This window comes from Puntigrus tetrazona, chromosome 12, assembly GCF_018831695.1.
Source record: "Puntigrus tetrazona isolate hp1 chromosome 12, ASM1883169v1, whole genome shotgun sequence".
NCBI lineage: Eukaryota > Metazoa > Chordata > Actinopteri > Cypriniformes > Cyprinidae > Puntigrus > Puntigrus tetrazona.
In genome coordinates this window covers 1,035,549-1,057,086 of record NC_056710.1, presented here as the reverse complement: position 1 = coordinate 1,057,086, position 21,538 = coordinate 1,035,549, and the positions used below count along the sequence as shown (strand labels likewise).

The following is a 21,538-nucleotide window of genomic DNA, read 5'->3' as shown; positions in this document are numbered from 1 at the left end:
ATCACGTGATGCTTCAGAAAGCGTTCTGGTAAGATTCGGTGCTTTTTCTTTTCTCTTCGGGATTCTTTAATGAATAATTTCAACATTACATGTCTTCCATTTTTGCTTAATTGAACGCATTTTCACACACACACACACACAAAACTTTTTTAGAAAATAATTATTTTAGTTAGTTAAACAAATGTTCAACGGACCCTCTAGCACCCGCTTGTGTTCCCGTCATACAAAACCATTTTGTATAAAATCGCTTGAAGAGATAATGGCAACTTCGGTATATAATCATTAAATGTTTCCTTATAAAAAACGTGACGACTGTTGTTGGTAAAAAGGGACCCTGTGATGAGAGGGACCCAAAACATGTCTACATATAGACATGCTTGGACCCACCAACGCAATCTCAGGCCCCTTTCACTCAAGTGAATATGTTCACTTAAAGATTATTTGTGCATTTGGTTGGCCTGTGGCTGCATTTGGAGATAAATGTATCATAATCTATGAATGTTTGTGACAAAAAAGAGTAGTCCTAGTCTTCTGCAGCATGATCCCAGGCTCAGAAGTCTTCCTGCTGCAGGCGAAGCGCGACCGCTGTTCCTGGTCAAAGGGCTGGCCTACAGCGAGAGGCAGAGATAGAGCTGGTTAACGTTTAACCACGCCGGCTTGTAAAGCAGCCCCAGGACAGTGAACCTTTGGAGTTTGATATGATGTGATTACAGAATCACCCCAGTGACACGTTGCCAAATTCAGCAGAATGAGGGTCTGAGTCTTCCGGGTGGTGATCTCTGAAATTGCTCAGGTAAGTTGCTTCTTAAATACCAAATTACGCGACATAAGGAGACTTGTCAGGTAGTGGCAAGATGCAAGCAGTAAAAACCCTGTGCTCATCCGTACAGCTCTGTTGCCTGTATTTTAATAGTGCAATACAATTAATAATTATTTGATTGTGAGAACGCTGTCTAGGTAAGACCTAATGCAATGTATTACACACGTAAACTAACTGTTTCAGCAAAGATATTTCGATTTTAAGATCGAACACAACTTCATGTTTGTAAAGTCATCAGTGCTTACAATGCAAAAACGAATCACTTGCCACTCTTCGTATTGTAACACATACATGCACATGTCAATTTCGATATAGTTTTAAGTAGGTCAGTTGCAACATAAACCCAGATCTAATCACCGCTGTTATTAAAATGCTTCGACATATGGTGCTTCTCCAACACACGGTATTTGTTAAACATGGCACACTGAACCTCACAGATGTATTTTTTAACAGTGGCAACACTGCGTACGTTTGTGATCGGGGTGGGGGGGTGCATTGCGCATGATATTGTTTTTGATTCATGGGCTTCAATACAGAGGCAGGCAGCAAATGCAACGTGCAATTGAATCTCAATTACAAATATTATATTCCCTGCACTTGTGCTGCCGTTTCAGTCCAGCACAACGGCCTTCAGAACATGTGTATTTAGCTTCAGTCAACATGGGCTGAAAAGCAGCCAGAGATCCAGGCATGATAAGCGCACGTCTAGTTATCTTGTTTATGCAAACGGTAACCAGGCTGTCCAGAAGAGAGCAGAGTATGGACCGCAGACTAATGGAGTCCTTTCTGCACTATCTTAAAACGCTCTCTTTAATGTTTGGCCGTTTTTTATTAAGTCCCTGACTTTGAGCTTCACGAAAATCGCCATTCACGAGATCGTTGGTCTCTTGCAGCGTATGGATTGAATAAAATGCTACATCTGCCAACTGTAAAAAGCCTGTGGTAATAGCATCTTGGTCGGTGAGTCATCTGTGACGAGTCCTTTCAGTAAAGATAAACTCTCTGTGCTTTGCGCAAGCTATTGAATTTGCAGAGGCGACCACATTAGCGCTGTCATTGCTGGTGAGATGCATTGTAAAATTAATGAAAAGAAAACTACAGAAAATTCAAATGAGCGCACAGACCACCAATTGGGCACCAGTGGCAGTCCTCACTTACTCGATGCGTTTTTTCGAAAGTGTTTTTTGTATGTAAAATGTATCTTTTCCCTATACATATATGTATAAACATATATGTGCGTGTGCCTAATAAAGGCCAGCTTGTGTTTGTCTTTACAGAGAGACGATGATCATGTTATTACGGTATCATCATTACTGTCTTGATTACACAGATACTGAAGAGCTTTTGTAAATTAATAGAACTCTTGTCACCTTTGACCCCTATTCCGTATTCACACTCCTTTGTTGTCTTCAGCGTGTCTTTGATCAAGTGAAGCTGAAAATGACAAATAGATGCTACGCTGATGATTCTGAAGACCCGTGACCGCGCGATTCAATCACACTTGATAGCACTCTCAACTCAAAAGAATAATCAGAAGAGAGATCTTGTTAATATTAGATAGAGATAAAAAGGCTTACTTTCTGCTTCAGACTCCCGCTCGCCCAGATTTTCTTTTCAGAAACAAACATAATAGCTAGTTTCTCTGAAAAGCCTCAGAAGAGATCTGAACAGTGTTTTAAACTGTGCTCGGATTTGCTCCAAAGTCATCAATTTTAATGTGAGTTCATCGACCAATTAAAAAAATGAACAAAGCGGCTATTTACATTCGTAACTTATTATTATATCCAGTAATTTCATTACTACTCACTAATCTCTTTCAGAACAAACAGTTTAAAAAATATGCCATTAAAAAATGTTTTCTGTGAATGCGGTGGAAGACTTTTTTTTTTTTGCTGAAGTGAATGATGACAGAGTCTCATGTGTGAACAATCACTTTAGTTTCATGAGCTCTGAGCTATATATAGAGCAATCTTCTGATGTAATATTATCATTTTCTGATTGAGGAAAACAAACTAAAACAAGGTGTAAAATAAGGGCGGGACACAGATGTTCTCCTGTTGAAAAATATGTGACTCAATGATTGTCTGCTGTTTTGATTTGCTCTCGTCAGTTAATGATTAAACCACAGTTCCTTGACCTGGAGGTGAGGAAAATGTTTTTTCCCCACTTTTTTTTGCCAACGCTGTTCAGCAGATAAAAAGCCAATATAGCTTTCTTCATGTTCAAACAGACTTTGATCAGAGATGCTGATTAAATTAAGATGACAGATGCCTACATTAGGACCAAATAATCACATTTCTTCTCCTCTAGGATTAGATTTTTGTGGTAAAGTTTTCTCTTATGTATAAATGAACTAAATGGCTGTTCAAAAGAGCACGGTTAGGACATATGAATTTCCTACCTTTGAACCGGTCCGTGAGAAACGCGTCTTTGGATTCTTATCATGTTCAGATTTAAAGCAGGAGTGTGCTATCTTGCCCTGTCATTTATGTGTGTTTGAACTTTGATTTAATTTCAGTGAGCACCCCTAATTTTGCTGATTTATTGCTGATAATCACTCACAATGGAAACCAATCAAAAATGCGGGGATGGACTGACTGGCACGCAGAAAGAGACTGCGCTGCGCACTCTGATCCAGCGCACAGGATATCACATACACCAGGTAGGAATTACCGGGTAACAGGACAGGTGCCACTGTGGGACTGTGGGATAGGAACACTTGCTTAGTTCCATTCTTAATTGAGACAGAAATGTAGTGCCGCTGGTCCATAAAATCCATTTCTTTGATGTTTTCATTACTGGAGATACATCTGTGTGGCTTTCTTCAGCGGTTTTAGCATGTAATATAGTGGCACCATCATGTGGTGACAATGGAAAAACTTCTTTTGCATCAATAAAAAAGCAGTCTTTGGAGCACATCCTGATTTTGCTGAGTTAGATGTGTTCTTAGCTCAACCTGTTTTGTTAACACTGAAACAACAGTTTAATCCAAAAATGTTGTCTTGACCACACCCCTACACCTAAAGCTAACCTCAACCATGAGTAATCCCTAAAATCAGAGGAAATTATTGATGAATGACACTTATGTATAAACACCAAACACTGATTATAATCCTAAACCTTAAAAAAATATATAAATCTTCGAATCTTATTGGTTACTTAAAATGTTGTTCCAGTGTCAATAAAATGTTGATCCTGGAACATTTTGCACTTGGCAAAATCAGGTTCTGCTGTCCTTGGAACCGTGACCATGATTTCAGCAGTTACTGTACAAGATGTAACAACATTTCAATCAACCAGTCAGATTTGAGGGACAGCTTTTCAGGAAATATCCGTTTTAGGCTTATGATTGGGGTTAGGACCTTAGACCCTTGTTAATCAGATATCATATCCCACTGATTTTAGGAGTACATTTTGGGTGGTGTTAGGTATAGGGGTAGGGATTTGAATAAGTCTATATTTTTGGACAGTAATGTTGATCCAGCATCAACAAAAAATGGATCTTACCACGGTGACCCTTTGGAATCAATTGGAGTACAATGATTTGTCCATTTTTAAGGTCTATAGTACTATGGTTTTATTTTGTCCACATCTCAATGTGCACGATAATTTGTAATATATTAGAAAGTCATCAGAGATGTTTTCTCCACAGGAAAATGGCCAGAGAAGATATGGTGGTCCGCCCCCTGGCTGGGAAGGCCCACCTCCAGAGAGAGGCAGTGAGATTTTTGTGGGAAAACTTCCTCGAGATCTCTTTGAGGATGAACTGGTGCCACTCTGTGAAAAAGTAAGGGAAGAAGTGAAAATTACTTTTTGACAATTAAGCCATTTTCTGCAACTTAAAATTTATTGTCAGGGGTGTAACCTTAAAATTTTTACACTTGTCATTGCAGTTTGGCAAAATTTATGAAGTTCGGATGATGATGGACTTCAATGGCAACAATCGAGGCTATGCATTTGTTACCTTCTCCACAAAACAAGAGGCAAAAAATGCTATGAAACAGCTTAACAACTATGAAATCCGGTAAGTCACTTTTCAAAGTAGTTTCTTGTAGACAAAGCAAAAAAAAAAATGCTAATGCAAAATTCTTACACATCTTCGCACAGGAATGGAAGACTTCTTGGTGTGTGTGCAAGTGTAGACAACTGTCGTCTCTTTGTGGGTGGTATTCCAAAGACCAAAAAGAGAGAAGAGATCCTGGCAGAGATGAAGAAGGTAACGGATGGTGTCATGGATGTCATCGTTTATCCAAGCGCTGCTGACAAGACCAAGAACCGAGGTTTTGCATTTGTTGAGTATGAAAGCCATAGAGCTGCCGCCATGGCCAGGAGGAAACTTCTGCCAGGTAACACCCAACACAATGGATTATTTAAGTTACATCACATTATACATCATACTCACGGTTTTAAATGAGACAAAAAATCTAGGCTAGAAAAGCATTTTTTTGTAGTGAACTGTTTGAAATGTACAGATGTTTTTGAAAGCAATCATCAGACGAGATTTCATTGATTTCCCAAAGGCTGAACTCATGTTGTGTCCAAAGATACTTAGTTCAGTGCCGAAAGACGATGAGTGAGAGATAAAAGACTAGCCACTGACATGGTTTTCTTTATCACTTCCCAGGGAGGATTCAGCTGTGGGGTCATCCTATTGCAGTCGACTGGGCTGAACCTGAAGTAGAGGTAGATGAAGACACCATGGCCACAGTGAAGATCCTCTATGTTCGTAATTTGATGTTGCCTACCACGGAGGAGACTATAGAGAAAGAGTTTAACAGCATCAAACCTGGTGGGTTAAAAAAATTGTTTAATATTCTGCCCTAGGTAACTCCTTCAGTTCAAGTCTTTTATTTATTCTTTATTCCATGCCAGGCACTTAGAAATGTAATTGCACCAAAATTTACCTATAGGAATCACTGAGGTAAATCATTGCATTGTTTATAGAATTTGGTTGCATTCTTTACAATGTTTGCTAATCCACAGATGCCGTTGAAAGGGTGAAAAAGATACGCGATTATGCTTTTGTTCATTTCTCTCAAAGAGAGGATGCCATCAATGCCATGAATGCACTAAATGGAAAGGTAAGGCGGCACACAACCTAATTGCGACTCACTTGTTCATATGAAATAATACTGCATAAGAAAACGGATTTTCCTGCAGGTCATTGACGGTTCTCCTATTGAGGTCACGCTAGCCAAGCCTGTGGATAAGGACAGTTATGTTCGGTACACCCGAGGCACAGGGGGTCGGGGTGGGACTATGCTCCAAGGAGACTATACTTACACTGTAGGCCAGATGTACGACCCCTCAGCAGCCTACCTAGGAGCACCAATATTCTACGCCCCCCATGCATACGCAGCCATCCCTAATCAGTTCCGCTTCCCCAGTACAAAAGGGCACATAAGTACCAGGGGGCTGGTGCGCACCCCCTCTGTGAGAGGTGGGTACCTTCATTCACTTGTTCCAGAAATTTGTATTTGAAAGCTGTTACAATCATCGCCAAAGGAATCTCAATCAAGCTTGTGAAGCATCTGCTAAAAATGCATTCGTTCTTAAAGAATATATGAAATTGCTCTGATTATTAATGACCAAAACATTTACAGTATACACTACATAAGACTAGGCCAGTCTACAATTACTAAAGTCAACATGAGACACATATTTAACATATTTACATTCATAATGTGACAATTATACATGAAAAAAGAACAAATAAAAATACCAAAATGAAGGCAGGTCAGTGCAATAGCCTTGTGGGTAGCCTATCTCACTCCCACTTCACTTCATATTAGTTCTGATCTCTCATATTGTAATAAAGTGGCAAAAATGAATCTTAAAAAAGAGGCCAGGTTTTGTTATCTGAAAAGGAACAATGTTTCTGAGTGAATTATTGCATTTAAAGAAAATAACATGTTTGGAATAACATGCACTGATAAATGGTACACAATTAAGTAAACTGAGAACAACATTACAACAACATCATTTATTCATTTTATTGTTGACTTTAAATAGACCGGGCAAATTACCTATGTAACGTTTTTTCATTATCGCTTTTTTTATGGCAGTTCAACCATATGATATTTGCATCTTCATTTGCATGTGACCTTAAACACAATGTATTTTGCTATATTGTTCTTGATAGTTTGCTTGTCCTATCTAGCATTTGAATTTGTTATCCATGCCTGCATATTACAGTACAGTATATAATTCTGAATGGATGGGGTGCAAAAATCAAGTCTATCAAATTTATAAAAGACAAGATCTGACAAGAATCAGAGATGCAGCATCTGTAATGTGCTGGCTTGGAATGTATTTACATGATGATCAGTTTCTCTTAATCTTGATTGAAACCCAGGTGATTGCTGGTGATTTGATTCGACTTAATGCCTTCTTGCATTCCTAGAAATTTACATGAATGTACCTGTAGGGGCAGCGGGCGTACGTGGTTTGGGTGGGCGAGGATACCTCGCCTACGCAGGCATGGGTCGTGGCTGTGCCACATACCAACTCAAGACAGATAAACGCCCCGACGACAAACTCTATGACCTTCTTCCTGGAATGGAGCTAACGCCCATGAACCCAGTCACTCTGAAGCCCCAAGGCATCAAACACGCTCCACAGGTACACTCATACTTTCACTGAAAAGATCACTTGTGGCTTACAAAAGGAGGAACATTTTTCCAAGAACAATGTTTTGCCTGTTTTGCAGATCTTGGAGGATATTTGCCAAAAAAATAACTGGGGACAGCCGGTTTACCAGCTTCACTCTGCTATTGGACCCGATCAGAGGCAACTGTTCCTTTACAAAGTCACCATCCCTGCTCTGGCTACTCAATATCCAAATATGTATGCCACAACTTTTACCTCAATGATACACACCTCATCACAAAGCAAAAACACTCATTAACTGTGTCACAAAACCTAGTGAGCTGCCTAGATCAGTGGTTCCCAACCACATTCCATCTGATCAATTTCTTAAGGCTTTGATGTATCTTTTACCACTTTTGATACCGTACAAAACTTTGTGGTCCATTCTGTGACAGTTTAGCTATAAAATACAAATGGCTGTCGTCACAAATATCCTTGTGGGCAGCGTGCTGACATATAACGTTATTAGACTGCATCCTGAGCTTGAATCCTAGCATGTGGACGTTTCCAGATCCCAGGCCCCTCTTTGCACGTTGCTTGTAGTCACTGCACTGTCCTATCTAAGTATAAATTGCATTTAAAGGTTATATGCATTTTGACCATCTTTTCCCCACTTTGTATGTCACTTCTGGCAGGAACTTAAGTCTTACAGTAGTTGAATAACTGTTTTTATGTAAATCTCAAACTGCCTCAAAAGTCTGTAACTTTGTGCACAAACGCTGCCTATAGAGTCCCTGCCAGAGGCATCAAGTCTCTGCCTAAGCTTTGGGATGCAGTGTATATGTTTTATATGTATTTGAATTGCTTTGACCATTTTCTGTAGACCTCAACTTCTTGCACGCCACAGTTGGTCTGGATTTAAAGCTTTTGGAATCTATTACTTAGGCTATGCAGCACTTTTTAATACAATACACTGGAATATATAAATAATAATAATGGATGGCATCATTTGTAAATTCCAGCTTCCGGTCTCATCTGTGCCCGGTTATGTTTAGCTGTACAAAACAGTTCATTTTGCCGCTTAATATTGAAAATTGGCGCGTCTTAGTGTATAATTTTAACATATTATCCTACTTATGAACACACTGGTTTGTAGAGCTAACAGTTTTACCGTTTACTGCACGTTGTTATTCTCCTCTTTATTTACTTATAGCGCCTGATGAACCGGAAGCTTTGCTGATAGACTTACTTCCAAAATGTGGATAGTTAAAATATATAGTTATAATTGGCAGTTAGGCTGTTAGAAACATGGCTATTAGTACACATAAATGTGTAGACAGTCACAAGAATAACCGATAACAGTCCCTGCTCAAATCTGTTACTTTAAGAGGTCACTTTTCAGTTAGCACAGAGTGTTTGCCAACAACGTAGCCATCAGATATCAAATCAGCCACAATGTTTTGGGACACAGCAATAAATTTAATCTTTTTTTAGTCACACAGGACAAGCGGCAATCCGCCACAGAGCACTTCCCAGCTTCTGTGAATACATTTTTAAAAACGCATGCCTTTTTTCAACACAAATGTCACGTGTGTGTGTCCAATCAGACATCCGTTCACCCCCGCCAAGCTCTGCGCGTCGATGGACGAGGCGAAGCTGCACGCGGCCGAACACACGCTGCAGATCCTCGGGGTTCCGACAGAGGGCGCTGACGCTTCCGCCGCTGCGGCCGTCGCTGCTGCTTTCCCAGGTATGTGAGGTCTGTAAGACTGCCGCTCATTTCACTCGGATTCTAATTCTGTTGTTGTGGAATAAACGCACACGCGAAGACAGATATTTTAGCCTGTTAATCACTCTGTAACGTACGACTGGGGCATAGAGATTGCTTTTAAAACACGATGAGCAATTATAATAATTATGATTGTAAATTATAATAAAACACACATTAATATAGTTAAACATCGCGCATGTGCATTTAATATTTGAATCTAAATATTAATGCCATAGCTCAGGGCTTCTGCAGGTTTTATGAAGGCAAGTTTTAAAACAAAACAAAGATATTTTAAGCAAAAAATTAAATGAAAAACATGTAAATGTTTTAGCTAGTGTTAGCAAGACTTCAAAATTTGAAAATGCAACTTTCGTTGGATCTACATCAGCCTACTTGTTCATATGTTTTGTGACCAAAAAAAAGCTATATTTTCCAGTGCAAATGTCTACAGATTTTCTAATCAAGATTTACTATCGAAACTGATTGAAGTTTAGTGAGTGAAACTAGAACAAATCTGCTAATGGGCTCGGAAAAATCTACTTAATTCAAAGGAAAAGTTTTCCTAGTTTTCGTACATACGGTATGTGCATCCTTGTTTTAAGCCTGACTTCAGCTTCTCATGTTCAAGTTGCACCTTAAATTAATGTATCTTGTTTTAATGATGTTTAGGTATTTCTGTTGCAAACAATATAGCAATATGGCATATAAAGCTATAAATGTAATACATCCTGTTCTTTCGTTAGGCCTTAATTTGTTGAAAGGCAGCAGTTTACTCCTATTAGTTGTTTATCGGCTTGCATATTACTAGAATATTCGCCATTTATTAGTGTCAATTAAGCAAATAATAGGCATATTATTAATAGGCAGCGAATTAAGAATTTATTGAGGGAAAAGTACAGTTAATAGTTAACAAGTGTTATTTATTCTCTACCTTAAGACCTATTTAAGACCTGCAGAAACCCTGGTATTTAGAGAAATATAATAATATATAAGATTAATAAGCCAAACCGATCCATTTTTATTTATTTATTAATGTCTTTTAGATGAAGTGGTCTTGTCATCCGATACCCACATATGTGCATTCTAAGGTTAAAAAACTACTTTCAAAAAAATAACACCTACGGCTTTTTCAACATGTATTTTGCACCGAGACAACTCTTTCATTTTCACAGGTTACGCGATCGCAGGCACCGCCGGCACCCAGCTGAAACAGGCCGTTTCCCTGGGCCAGGACCTCACTGCCTATGCAACCTACGAGGGTTACCCCGCCTTCGCCGTCGCGACCCGTGGGGACGCATACGGAGTGTTTTAAAACCTTTAACTAACTCTGTAACGCCGATGCTGATCTGTGTCATGTATTGTGTCGCGTGTACGGGTTAGTAGCAGTGATTGTTTGTTTAGAGTTATAGCTTTGTTTCTTCCTAAGTGTTTTGGGCATTTTTGACATGTTGAGGAATAGGGGTCATCTTTTTCGACTTTACTCAGGAAGAGGGGCCGCCTGACGGCCACCGACGACTCGATCCCAAACGTTTTCAGAAAATGACACTTTTGATGTTTTATGATTTATTGCTGTTTGTCAAGGCCCTTGATTTAAACGTTACTTGTGTCATAAATTGTGTTCATCCAGAATAGTGACCCCATTAGATTAAATATATATATACATATACACATACACATGTATATGTATATGTATATATATATGTATAATGTGTATATATATATATATATATATATATATATATATATATATATATATATATATATATATATATATATATATATTAGAGAAATTTAGAGCCTTGTTCATTGCTGCCTGCTGCCGATTGCCTTTAACAATGAATCATTACAAAAGAAAATAATTTCTAAACACAATGTAATATTCCATTGTGCTAACTGACGCAGACTTTTACCCAGACGTTTACTTTAGTAAGCTTTGATATTGTATTTAAAAGTGGTTGGTTTTTTTGTTGGTTTTCTTTCAGTATTTACATTAACATCAGAGAGATGAAACCCATTCATACTCTTTTGTACGCATCTGCCGGTTTTATGATACGGATGACACTTTGTATCTGGTTCTTTTATTGGTAGTTTTGCTATATTTTATATGATATTTACAGGCTTGCTACTAATATTTTCCCACTTCATAGGTTTTCTCAGTGGGGGATGTTTAAATACAGACGGACACATTTTTTGTTAAATATAAAGATGCCTTAAAGGTGACAGTATTAAAGTTTGTGTAGCACTTAGAACTTATTTTTATACCTGACTTCCAACTCTGTTTGGATGAACTTTGTTATTCGATCATAGAGTGTTTGAAATTATTTATTGTCTAAGCGATTGGCTTCAGATCTGGAGGGAGAATCGGACGGGCATCATCAGGACGGAAAAAAAAAAAATAAGCTGAGATCTTCATAGTGCTACAAAGTAAGAGAGTTGCGAAAATGTAATTGTAATAATTCAACTAACCGTCAATAAATCAAATTCACTTCTTGCATCGCTTCCTGGCTTCTTTTCTTGTTTTTGTGACATGCTTTAAATGATCATAAAAACCGTAAAACGCTTTTTTTGAGACGATGCACATTTAGTAGTTCTTCAGCTATCCTCAGCATCGCTGGATACTTTTAAGAGTCACTCTTAAAAGAGTATATTAATAGTATATAATATGATTTTATAGTTTTATAGTGTAATAAACAGAACAATTCAAATGTAAGCGTCGACCCTATTCAGAAAGCTCCATTGTCAAATCTTGAATTCTGAGAATTTTTTTATGGAAACCTACATGAGTCTTTACAAAAACATATTATGTCTACGTTATAATGAAAAAAAAAAACTGAATAAAACTATACTGCATGCACTTTTAGGCTCAAAATGGTTATTATGCATAATTAGGACACAAATTTAAATAAAAAAAACATTGTGCCATATATTTGTAGTTCTATATGTGCTGCCCAGTGATAACGTGAACACATTTTTTTTTTTTTTTTTTCAGAGACCAATAGATATTTTTTACTTTACATTAGAAATCAATATTATTAAAAAAAGGAAGGTTCATCCTGCTGGAAAAAAACAAATTATAATGGTTTCCTCTACAAATTCCAATACAAACATTACAAACTATTAACTTTCAACCACTAGAATGTGTTTTGGGACAAAACACAGGATTTATTGGTTTTACAGTTTTCATTAAAACAAACCAAAGTCCCATTATAGCCAGTAAAAGCATTCTGTGATGGTTTCCGTTGTTTTGTTTGTTTGTTTGTTTTCAGCAGGGCGGCATCTTAAAATTTCACTGTATAAATGTTTAAAGCCGGTGAAAAGAATGACGACTGTAAACTGAACGCTGTCTTAAACCCGTCACCTAATGTTCATTCTCAGTGATGCACTGATCAATAGTAATAAAAACTTCTGGTGACTTCGAAAGCGTCCGAAGTGCCCACGTATGGCGCGGTGATCGTGTTGTTATCCTTGGTTTGTTTGTAATGTCCGAAGTGTTGGATCCGGTAGGTTCCAGCCTGCGCCGCGAGCGGGATGTGCCACTCCACTTTTGACTGACTTCGGCCGAAAAGTCCTTTAATCCAGTGAAACCTGAATACACAAAACCGGCCTACATTATAGCACGCATTCATTTTTACACTCGATCAAATATCAAATAAGTCAACATTCAATCTAAACAGCTTAAATGCCTTTTTATCGGTCCCAGTTTTGCCGGCATGCATGCTATGTTTTGCCTTTGCGCAGTATAATCTAGAATTCCTATAGAGATCATCGGCCTGAGGATTGAACCGGCTGTATAATAAGTGATAAGACCTTGACTCAGCGTTTGCCTTATCGTGAACAGACCTTGAGAGATGCCTTTAGCATTAAGGCGACTTTATTAACTCAACCACTAAGCAAAAGTAATACAAATTAATACGCATAATAGCATAAAAAAGGTCTGTATGTCTGTAGAAAACACATCACCTGGTTTCCCACGATGCATCTGTGTGAATTATTTCCCAGGAGCTGGTGTTGTTGTGAAACATCTCCACCGTGACAAATGTCTTATCTCTCTGATATCACAATCAGCACAGATTAGTTATCTCACATACATAAAAGAGCATGTTTTGCAAGAGATTATTGCAGCTACTTAAGAACTCACTATATCTCCAGAGTGTCTCGGGTTTCCAGCAACAAATGTGACGGATGCAATTTCTCCCTTTAAAAGAAATAAATCACATAAGCGTAGCAGTTTTTAAAAGGAAACCGAGCGTCTTCATCAAATCACATTTCTACGTTACAGAAACTACTTGTTCATCCTCGCGAGGAACCCACGAACGCGTGGATTCCCATTGAAATGATTGATTTTGTGCATGACGATAAACGACTTACCACTTTATAGACGGAGTTAACCTGCTCTAAGACGTCGCCGAACGTTGCGCCGGCGGGCGCTACATCCGCCACCGGGTCTTTCACTTGATTAAAAAGTTTGTCTTCGTCAAAGAAAGGGGGTTCGGGACCTTTCGGCAGCTCTCCTATTGTTCCCTGCGGAAGATCGGTTTATTCATGAGAATTTCAGTTCATCAAAAAAGTCACAAATGACTACGAGGCAGCAGAGCGTTACGTGAGCTATAGCTTTGGCCAGGCCTCTGTAGCGCTGGATATAAGCCGAGAGAGTGTGAGGGCCAAATATAGTGGATGCGCCCTCATATCGCTGGATCTGTGAGGAGACAGGAAAAAGACAGGTATATGTGTTTGGGGGGGGGGGGTCACTGATGCGCCTCGGGGCGCCGTGTATCGCAAATACCATGACTTCTTCACGTTATGTGTTTTCTAGCGTACACACCTGATACTCTTCGTATGTTGTGATGTAGTGCGTGTAGATGTTGCACAGACCGGCAACAACCACTTCTGCGTTGGAGAAAGACTCTTTCGCCTCCAGCTCCTATGGAAATCACGTCAAATGGTTATGACGCCAACTTTTGCTAAATCTTTTTCTCTGTATCCCTAATCATGTTTAAAAATGTTTTTCATTAACTCATTGTCAGAAGGACAAATTCTCGCTATTAATTATTTACATGTATATTGCATTTTGGCTATTTATTATACTTATAAAGCACATTTTATTGCCTCATTCTGCATGAGCATATTTTAAATCTCTTAATTCTAACAGGTGCCTTACTAATTATTAATAAGCAGCAAATTAGATATATATATATATATATATATATATATATATATATATATATATATATATATATAGACCAGTTGTCCACATTTGTCCCAGTTATAATTGTCCCCTAATGTGCTGATTGGCTGTAATATTTCTTATTAAACTTAAAAATAGTTTTTCATAGTTCATAGAAACTGTGATACACGAATATTAAGATATTAAGGTAAATACAAAAAGTGACAGTAAAGACATTTATATTATGCAGTAACAAAACATTTCTATTTTAAATTATGCAAAACGGCAATGCTAATAAAAACCAATAATTTATTGCTATGCTAATAAATTTTAATAATTTAGCACCAATAATAATTTATCAAATCAAGCACCAAAATCAGCATAAATCAGCAAGATACGCTAAAACATGTATCTTTTGCATCAGATGAATAAACTACATTTAAACAAATAATAATATTTTTTTACTATTCTTGCTGTCTTTTTGATTAAATAAATGCAGTCTAGGTGAGCATTAGAGTCTTCTACGAAACTAATAAAAAAGGTAAATTAAAAAATGAATGAACAAGTAGCGTATGTGCGATTCTCACCTTCTTGACTGCCTCTCGTATCCTTCTCCCCGACATTGTACTAGAACACAGAAAACAATACGAGATAAACCTTATAGGCTGGTTATAGAGCCACTGTTTTAACCCTTTCCTAACAGAACTCACGTAAATTCTCCTGGGACAGCAACTATGGCTAAAGACCCGATAGCGATGATCTGAACGTCCACAATGGCCGGATGCCATGGGAGGGGTGAATCCATCTGTAAAAAAAAAAAAAAAAATGATCGATGTTATTATTTCCAAGTAAACGAAACAATCCGCTAGGTGTTCACATTTGCCCATACCTACGATGGCGTACTGTGTTAAAAACATGCATTTTCCCTTTTGCCACATTCTTGTTTTAACTTAGGTTTTATAATTCAGTTTCCCGTACCTCCCCAGTGCTGAAGAGGATCGGTTTAGGCTGATGGCAAGCTGTGGTCTCGTTGGACGGCGGTCCTAAAACCGCGTCTCTTATCCCATCCCAGAAAGGATCTCCATCTGTGTCCCCTAGTGAAAAGAAAAAGCATACCCCTAATTATCTTCCTGTCAAATATGAAACCGTAGCATTTGCCGGGCACCAGACACAGCTGTACGCGTTTATAAAACGCATCTCCTTGCCTTGTATGAAGTTGAGCTCTCCTCCTCCGTCAGTTGTACCAGCAGCAAAACTGTGGCCCAGAGCAGGTTTACACGTCCGTCCCTGAAGACAGGAACAGTGTTGACATGAACACGGCAATGATTCACGTCACGCTCTACAGCCAGCATTCAGTTTTCAGCTATAGGATATCACTTTCAGGTTGTGCAAACAATAGATGAACAGGTTTCGGTGATGCACTTCCATTTAAATATAACTGACTTGACTACTCTACTTTCAGAACATGTTGTTGGTCTTGTTAGCTGTATTTTTTGCACCTGTACTCACTGTATGAGTTGAGTTTAACGGGACGCTCTCATCGGTCATGTTGACCCACTGATGTGCGCCGTAAACAGGCCCGCGCAGCTCCTGCTTTGCACCGCTGTACAGCTCCTACAGAAAAAGTTAAAGCAGTGCACTCACGCCACAATCGCTGACGCACCTCAGGATCAGACAATATGACAAGTGAGACAAACCTTTGCTTTTTTATACATATTCTCTCCTATGATCCTGGTGCTTTCAAACATGTCCTCACCGGGTCCAAAAGCTACGCATGCTTTTTTCTGTTGTATAAAGGCACATGGATAGTGAAATATTAACTATTTAAGTTGAAATTTTAAAATAATATTATATTATAATATATTATATATATATATATTATATTAATATTATATATATATATATATATATATATATATATATATATATATATATATATATATATATATATATACACACACACACACATACATATATATTAATGCTGTCAAATGTATTAATTGCATTTATATGTGTGTGCACTGTGTAGATTTATTATGTATATATAAATACACACACATAAAACATATATTTTGAAAATATTTACGTGTTTCCTAATTCCTAAAATTTCTATCATATATAAATATATTTAATATATAAATATAACATATTTTCCCTAAATATATACATGCATGTGTGCGTATTTATATATACATAATAAATATACCCAGTGCACAATATATATACACATATATAACATATATAATATAGAAACATATTTATTTTAGATGTAATTAATTGCAATTAATCATTTGATAGCACACACACACACACACACACATATGTACTGTATACTGATTTCTGAATTATTATGCAAATTTAAATTCCCAAGAACATTTTACCAATCCCACATCAATCTAATCTCAATAACTACTATTGATCGTATTTAATCATAATTAATCATTTTAATCATGTATGTAATAATTAAGTGATATATAATTGTTCAGGAACACTGAAAGTCAAAAACTTTATATTCAGGTGTTCCGGATTTTTTATGAAAGTTTTCTTTTTCCACATAAAATGAGCCAAGAGACTGAACTCAAGCTAAAAGTTAAGGAATGAACAGCATCACATCGTCTTGAATCACCGTTGGAAGAATTTATCTTCCAGATTCTGGCAGTTAGTTTGGGGAGCTCACGTTTAATCTATCTCCTATCCTGAAAGGTCTGTCTTGCAGAAATTGACTAATATGAGCTCCTAAAACTTACTGCTCCTAAAACCTCTGTTCCTTCTGAAAAATCCCTTTAATATAAAACATGTTTATAATAACTCACTCCACCGATGGGACAGGAGCTGTTAAGGTAGTCACACTTGTCTCCTGTGGTTAAGCAGACTGGGCCAAGAATGTTGGGAGATGAATCTCCAAGATTGCTGGAGGAAAAGCCGGCTACAAAAGGGCCCTGAACATAAACAGAAAACGATGCATTAAGTTCTGAGCATGTCATGCTGTCCCCGAGTCGAAAAGCCTGCCAAAGATAACTGCTGACATAAGCAACAGAATTTTTATCTTCTGATTAATTTATAGGACGAAGAGATCTTACATAACAGCAGCATTAATTAACATCTTCACTAAACTTCCTCTGAGCATTCTCTTGGGAGCTTTATTGACTTTATTGAACGCTAAAACGTCCTTGTGAACCCTTCGAGCAGATTACAACTAATAAAAACAATTCATTAACCTTGAAGATGGGGCGTCAGAGGGAAAAGGCCGTAATTAAAAGCTTGACCGTTTACCTCGCCGGGTAGAAAGCCAATGTTTTTCTCTCGCTCGAAGGCATAGGAGGCATAGCCGAGGTTGTCCGAGCTCACCAAGCGATTGGTGTTATTCATACTGACGGGGTGAACGGCAAACCAGCTGAGGACGGAGATACACAGCCATCAGTGCGCCAGTGAGGTCGGTTACCTTGACGACCGTAAGGCCTTGCTATGTTTGCACTGAAACGTAAGATTTTCGAAAGTGCGTGGCGTCATATACCTGAGCAAGCCCATACCGTCCCCGTCCAGATCTGTGAATTTCATGATGACGATCTGCTTGTCTGTGTTGAATTCATATCTAGGTTTGAAACAGTAAGAAATGAATTTACAGCTGTATTATATTTTACTGTAAAACAACTTTACGTAAACGTTATAAAAACGTAACGGTCTAGGTCCAGAGAAGTATGAAGGACATCGTCGGAATAGTCCATCTTCCATCAGTGGTTCAATTTTGAATGCTATGAAGTGACAATGATATTTTTCGTACGACTTTATTAACTAATTTGTCTCGATCGCCGTAGCATCGTTTTGGAAAGTATCCACTGAACGTATTATATATGCTGTTCTGTGTCAGTGAACCAAAAGGATGGGCTGTTTTTGTTCAAATCAAAGCATAAATATGCATAGAAAATATTTTGTGACGGAAAAGCGTGCGTAGTTTGCATTCGGTGGATATTCTACGCAAGAGACAGGAGAGAAATAATTGCATAAAGTTGTCATTTTTATTTTCTTCGCGTACATAAAGTATTCTCGTCCCTTCGTAACATTCAGATTTAACCACTCATGGAAGACACTTACTCATACTCTTCTCGACCTCTCAAGCTTTTTTGGGTTTGAAACAACAACTTCATTTTGGGGAGGAGTAACCCTTTAAACTAAAGCTGGATTAATATAAGCAAAGAAACAAACCTGTTTCTCTCCTCCTCGGGGTTGTTCATGTACGAATGTGGGCTTCTGTTCAAGTTGCTGTCGACTAGCTGTCCTTTATTCATGAAAATTCGCCCAGGTCTCAAGTTCCTGTGAGCTATATCAACGCTCTGATGCAGAGGATAGGAAACATTTAGAAGGCATTTGCATGAGCTAATCAAAAAAGTATCACATCAGAAACGCATTTCGAAGCATACCTTGACTATTCCACTGACGATGGCTTGTATAGATGGCTTAATGTAGCCTTTGCTAGTGATCATGAAGAGTGTGTACTGGAAATAGCCGCCCACGCCTGAATGTGTGTGTGTGCCACTCATGACCACATTGTCCGGTCTGTACAGGTCTCCGTATTTCGCCTTTAGCTCTTGCAGAACCTAAAATGGTTTGGGGCGATGATATTTAAATACATCATCATAATGCAGTTCTAATGAGATTTGGAATAAAACATTAGCTCATGCGAACACCATGTTATTAAACCGGTGCAGTTCTTCGTAGGTATCGTAATAGCTCCATTTTAAGACGCTTGCTGATTTTAAATCTAAATTAAACGGCACTGAAATATTAAAAATAAATTACACGTAAATAACAAGTAAAATATGCCACAAATGAACATAAGGAGAAAATCTAGTCAGATATTAGGTATGCAAGATTTTCTAAATTATACATTTTATACAGTTCTGTACTAAACATTTGATTTTAATCATTCCAAAAGTCATGTGGTGTAACATAATTAAATAAGAACAACAAGAATAAAATACTGATACGGCTTTATTATAATATTCAGTTTAAAAGTACGTTTGAAAGCATCTTGAAAAACTTTTATAGAGTCTAGAAGAGTCTAGTAGAATTGTTAACTCAATAAATAATTAAAAAAATGGGTCCAAACTACTTAAGATTTAATAAAGAGATTTTTAATAACTATCTAGTATTACATATTTAGAATTTATATATATAGTGTTATATATTCAAATAATAATAATAATAATCCCAAATAAAAAATTTGTTTGCTTGTGTTCTAGGTATAAACATTACGTATCTATAAATACACAAACATATAGTATATATTTTAAAATAATTACATGTATTCTATTTATATTAATATGTTATTTTATAAATATTTTATAATACATAATTTAGAAATAATGAATCATTTATCACTCTATATATATATATATATATATATATATATATATATATATATATATATATTTAGAACACACATATTGTCACATGCTATTAATAGAGATGTGCTTTATGTAAACTTTTCCCATGACTACAGAAGAAGAAACCCGGAAAAATGCATGCGTGCTGTATACCTCCAGCCTCAGTCTCTGAGAGACCATGCCGATGTCTGCAGTGACAAACACCACTCTTTTACTGCCATCATCCACGATGAAAGCTCTGCTGAACAGACGCGTGTGGATCCCTCTCGCCGTCTGCTCTGTATTAGCGTAACCCATCTTTTCCACCAACAAAAAAAAAACTAAATCAGCATTCACAAGAAAGGTCTTCGACATCGATATCTGTCCTTTATCGTCACATCTGATCAATGCACGTCGATATGTCATAAACATTATCAGTCGCTAACAACCGATGAATATCAACTTGAAGTACAAGCAAATTATCAAAATCTAAGAAATTACAGATGAAGCTGACCATGGGCAGATCGGCCACAGGCCCGGTACAGTCAGCTCGACCCACGCCGATCAGATACGGGTTCTCTGGAGGATCCACTGAAGGGCCCGGCTCCTCTGGAGTCACTTCCTCTGGTGCACAAATAATTCAAATCACGCACAATAAGCTCACGAATGGAATAAATTAGACTGGCATACAAATATACGAGCAAAGTAAACCCTACATCAGATTTTCTGTACCCCTCCCTAATTTAAAATATTCCTAAACATTAAATGCATCGATATAAAATCATAACTAGGTGTTAGAATGCGTACCTACGCAAAAAAAATATTGCTCAAGGGAAATATATCTTAGTTCACGAGCTATAATTTTATTGTTATTAAACCGTGCAAACAGTTTAGAAGTACTTTGAAAAATGTAATTACGTTTTTCTGAGTCCAGTTTGAGGGCCAGGACTGTTATTAACCCCACGGAGACTGCGCTCATCAAAAGGAAGAGAACTATGAGGGAGAGCTCCAGACCATTGAGACGACAGCATTCGGTCTTACGCGCCATCGCCCTTCACTGAGAGAGAGAGAGAGACACACACACACACACACACACACACAGAGCACATGCTTGTCATACAAAATATAAACACATATAACACACTAAACAGTTAAACACACAAAAGCAAACAGCAAGTTTAAGTTTAAAGCACTATTTCTATGTTGGTAAATGTTGAAATGTTTGAGGTCGGTATATTTTTATGCTACTATTTTATCATTTCAGATAAGCATTTTCTATTTTAATATATTTTTAAATGCAATCGATTCCTGTGGTGGAACAGCTGAATTAATTCCCATTATTTCAATCTTCAGGGTTCAGAAACGGCACCAAAGTGGCATTTCTTCTTACAAAAAAAACGGCGCTGCTTCATATTTTTAGGGAAAACGTTTTTACATTTTTTTTTTTTTTTTATACAGTCATTACGATTTATTTTGATCAATTTCACACACCGTTAAAAAAAAAAATTATTTTAAGGCTTTTCATTTTTATTTAGACTTCTTAAAACTGCGTTATCGCTCGTTTAACTATTAACTACAACTTTTCCTTTAATAAATTCTTATTTTGCTGCTCATTAATAATTAGTAAGGTAGTTGTTAAGTTTAGGCATTGGGTTAGAAATGTAGAATAAAGTCATGCAGAATAAGGCATTAATATGTGTTTGATCAGCAGTAATAAACGGCTGATATTCTATATGCATGCTAATAAGCAACTAATAGGTGTAACCGTAAAAAAATAAAGTGTTACCGAAAATGCTTATTCACTATACTAAATAAAACAAATTAAAATGCAA

The 21,538-nt window shown here is 37.4% G+C and overlaps 2 protein-coding genes across 6 annotated transcripts in view; one reads left to right on the top strand and one right to left on the bottom strand.

Moving 5' to 3' along the window:
* Positions 1-652: 652 nt before the first annotated feature.
* On the top strand, positions 653-11,671 carry a1cf (apobec1 complementation factor). Of its 5 annotated transcripts, XM_043253754.1 has the most exons (13): positions 653-793; positions 3,339-3,482; positions 4,473-4,607; positions 4,714-4,844; positions 4,928-5,166; positions 5,445-5,609; positions 5,804-5,901; positions 5,981-6,260; positions 7,224-7,441; positions 7,530-7,666; positions 9,016-9,158; positions 10,223-10,267; positions 10,352-10,491. In XM_043253754.1, exons 2-12 carry the CDS (start codon positions 3,384-3,386, stop codon positions 10,264-10,266), a joined length of 1,689 nt encoding a protein of 562 aa, XP_043109689.1. In that variant the 5' UTR covers positions 653-793; positions 3,339-3,383; the 3' UTR covers position 10,267; positions 10,352-10,491. The 5 variants fall into 5 exon arrangements, with proteins under 5 accessions (XP_043109689.1, XP_043109688.1, XP_043109685.1 ...); XM_043253753.1 differs by lacking the exon at positions 10,223-10,267 and having other exon boundaries at positions 7,248-7,441; positions 10,352-11,671; XM_043253750.1 differs by lacking the exon at positions 10,223-10,267 and having other exon boundaries at positions 10,352-11,671.
* A 647-nt stretch (positions 11,672-12,318) lies between these two features.
* asah2 (N-acylsphingosine amidohydrolase 2) overlaps positions 12,319-21,538 on the bottom strand; it is a 9,442-nt gene continuing 222 nt past the window's right edge. The window contains exons 2-21 of the mRNA XM_043253749.1: positions 20,625-20,763; positions 20,221-20,330; positions 19,881-20,024; positions 18,762-18,938; positions 18,547-18,674; positions 17,858-17,935; positions 17,617-17,737; positions 17,157-17,282; positions 16,041-16,127; positions 15,853-15,957; positions 15,549-15,630; positions 15,322-15,437; positions 15,054-15,148; positions 14,931-14,970; positions 14,002-14,100; positions 13,780-13,875; positions 13,548-13,700; positions 13,318-13,374; positions 13,140-13,228; positions 12,319-12,764 (exon numbers count right to left, since the gene is read on the bottom strand). Of these exons, the coding sequence (XP_043109684.1) occupies positions 12,566-12,764; positions 13,140-13,228; positions 13,318-13,374; positions 13,548-13,700; positions 13,780-13,875; positions 14,002-14,100; positions 14,931-14,970; positions 15,054-15,148; positions 15,322-15,437; positions 15,549-15,630; positions 15,853-15,957; positions 16,041-16,127; positions 17,157-17,282; positions 17,617-17,737; positions 17,858-17,935; positions 18,547-18,674; positions 18,762-18,938; positions 19,881-20,024; positions 20,221-20,330; positions 20,625-20,754 (2,232 nt within the window). The 5' untranslated portion in view covers positions 20,755-20,763 and the 3' untranslated portion in view covers positions 12,319-12,565. The remainder of the gene's footprint in view (positions 12,765-13,139; positions 13,229-13,317; positions 13,375-13,547; positions 13,701-13,779; positions 13,876-14,001; positions 14,101-14,930; positions 14,971-15,053; positions 15,149-15,321; positions 15,438-15,548; positions 15,631-15,852; positions 15,958-16,040; positions 16,128-17,156; positions 17,283-17,616; positions 17,738-17,857; positions 17,936-18,546; positions 18,675-18,761; positions 18,939-19,880; positions 20,025-20,220; positions 20,331-20,624; positions 20,764-21,538) is intronic.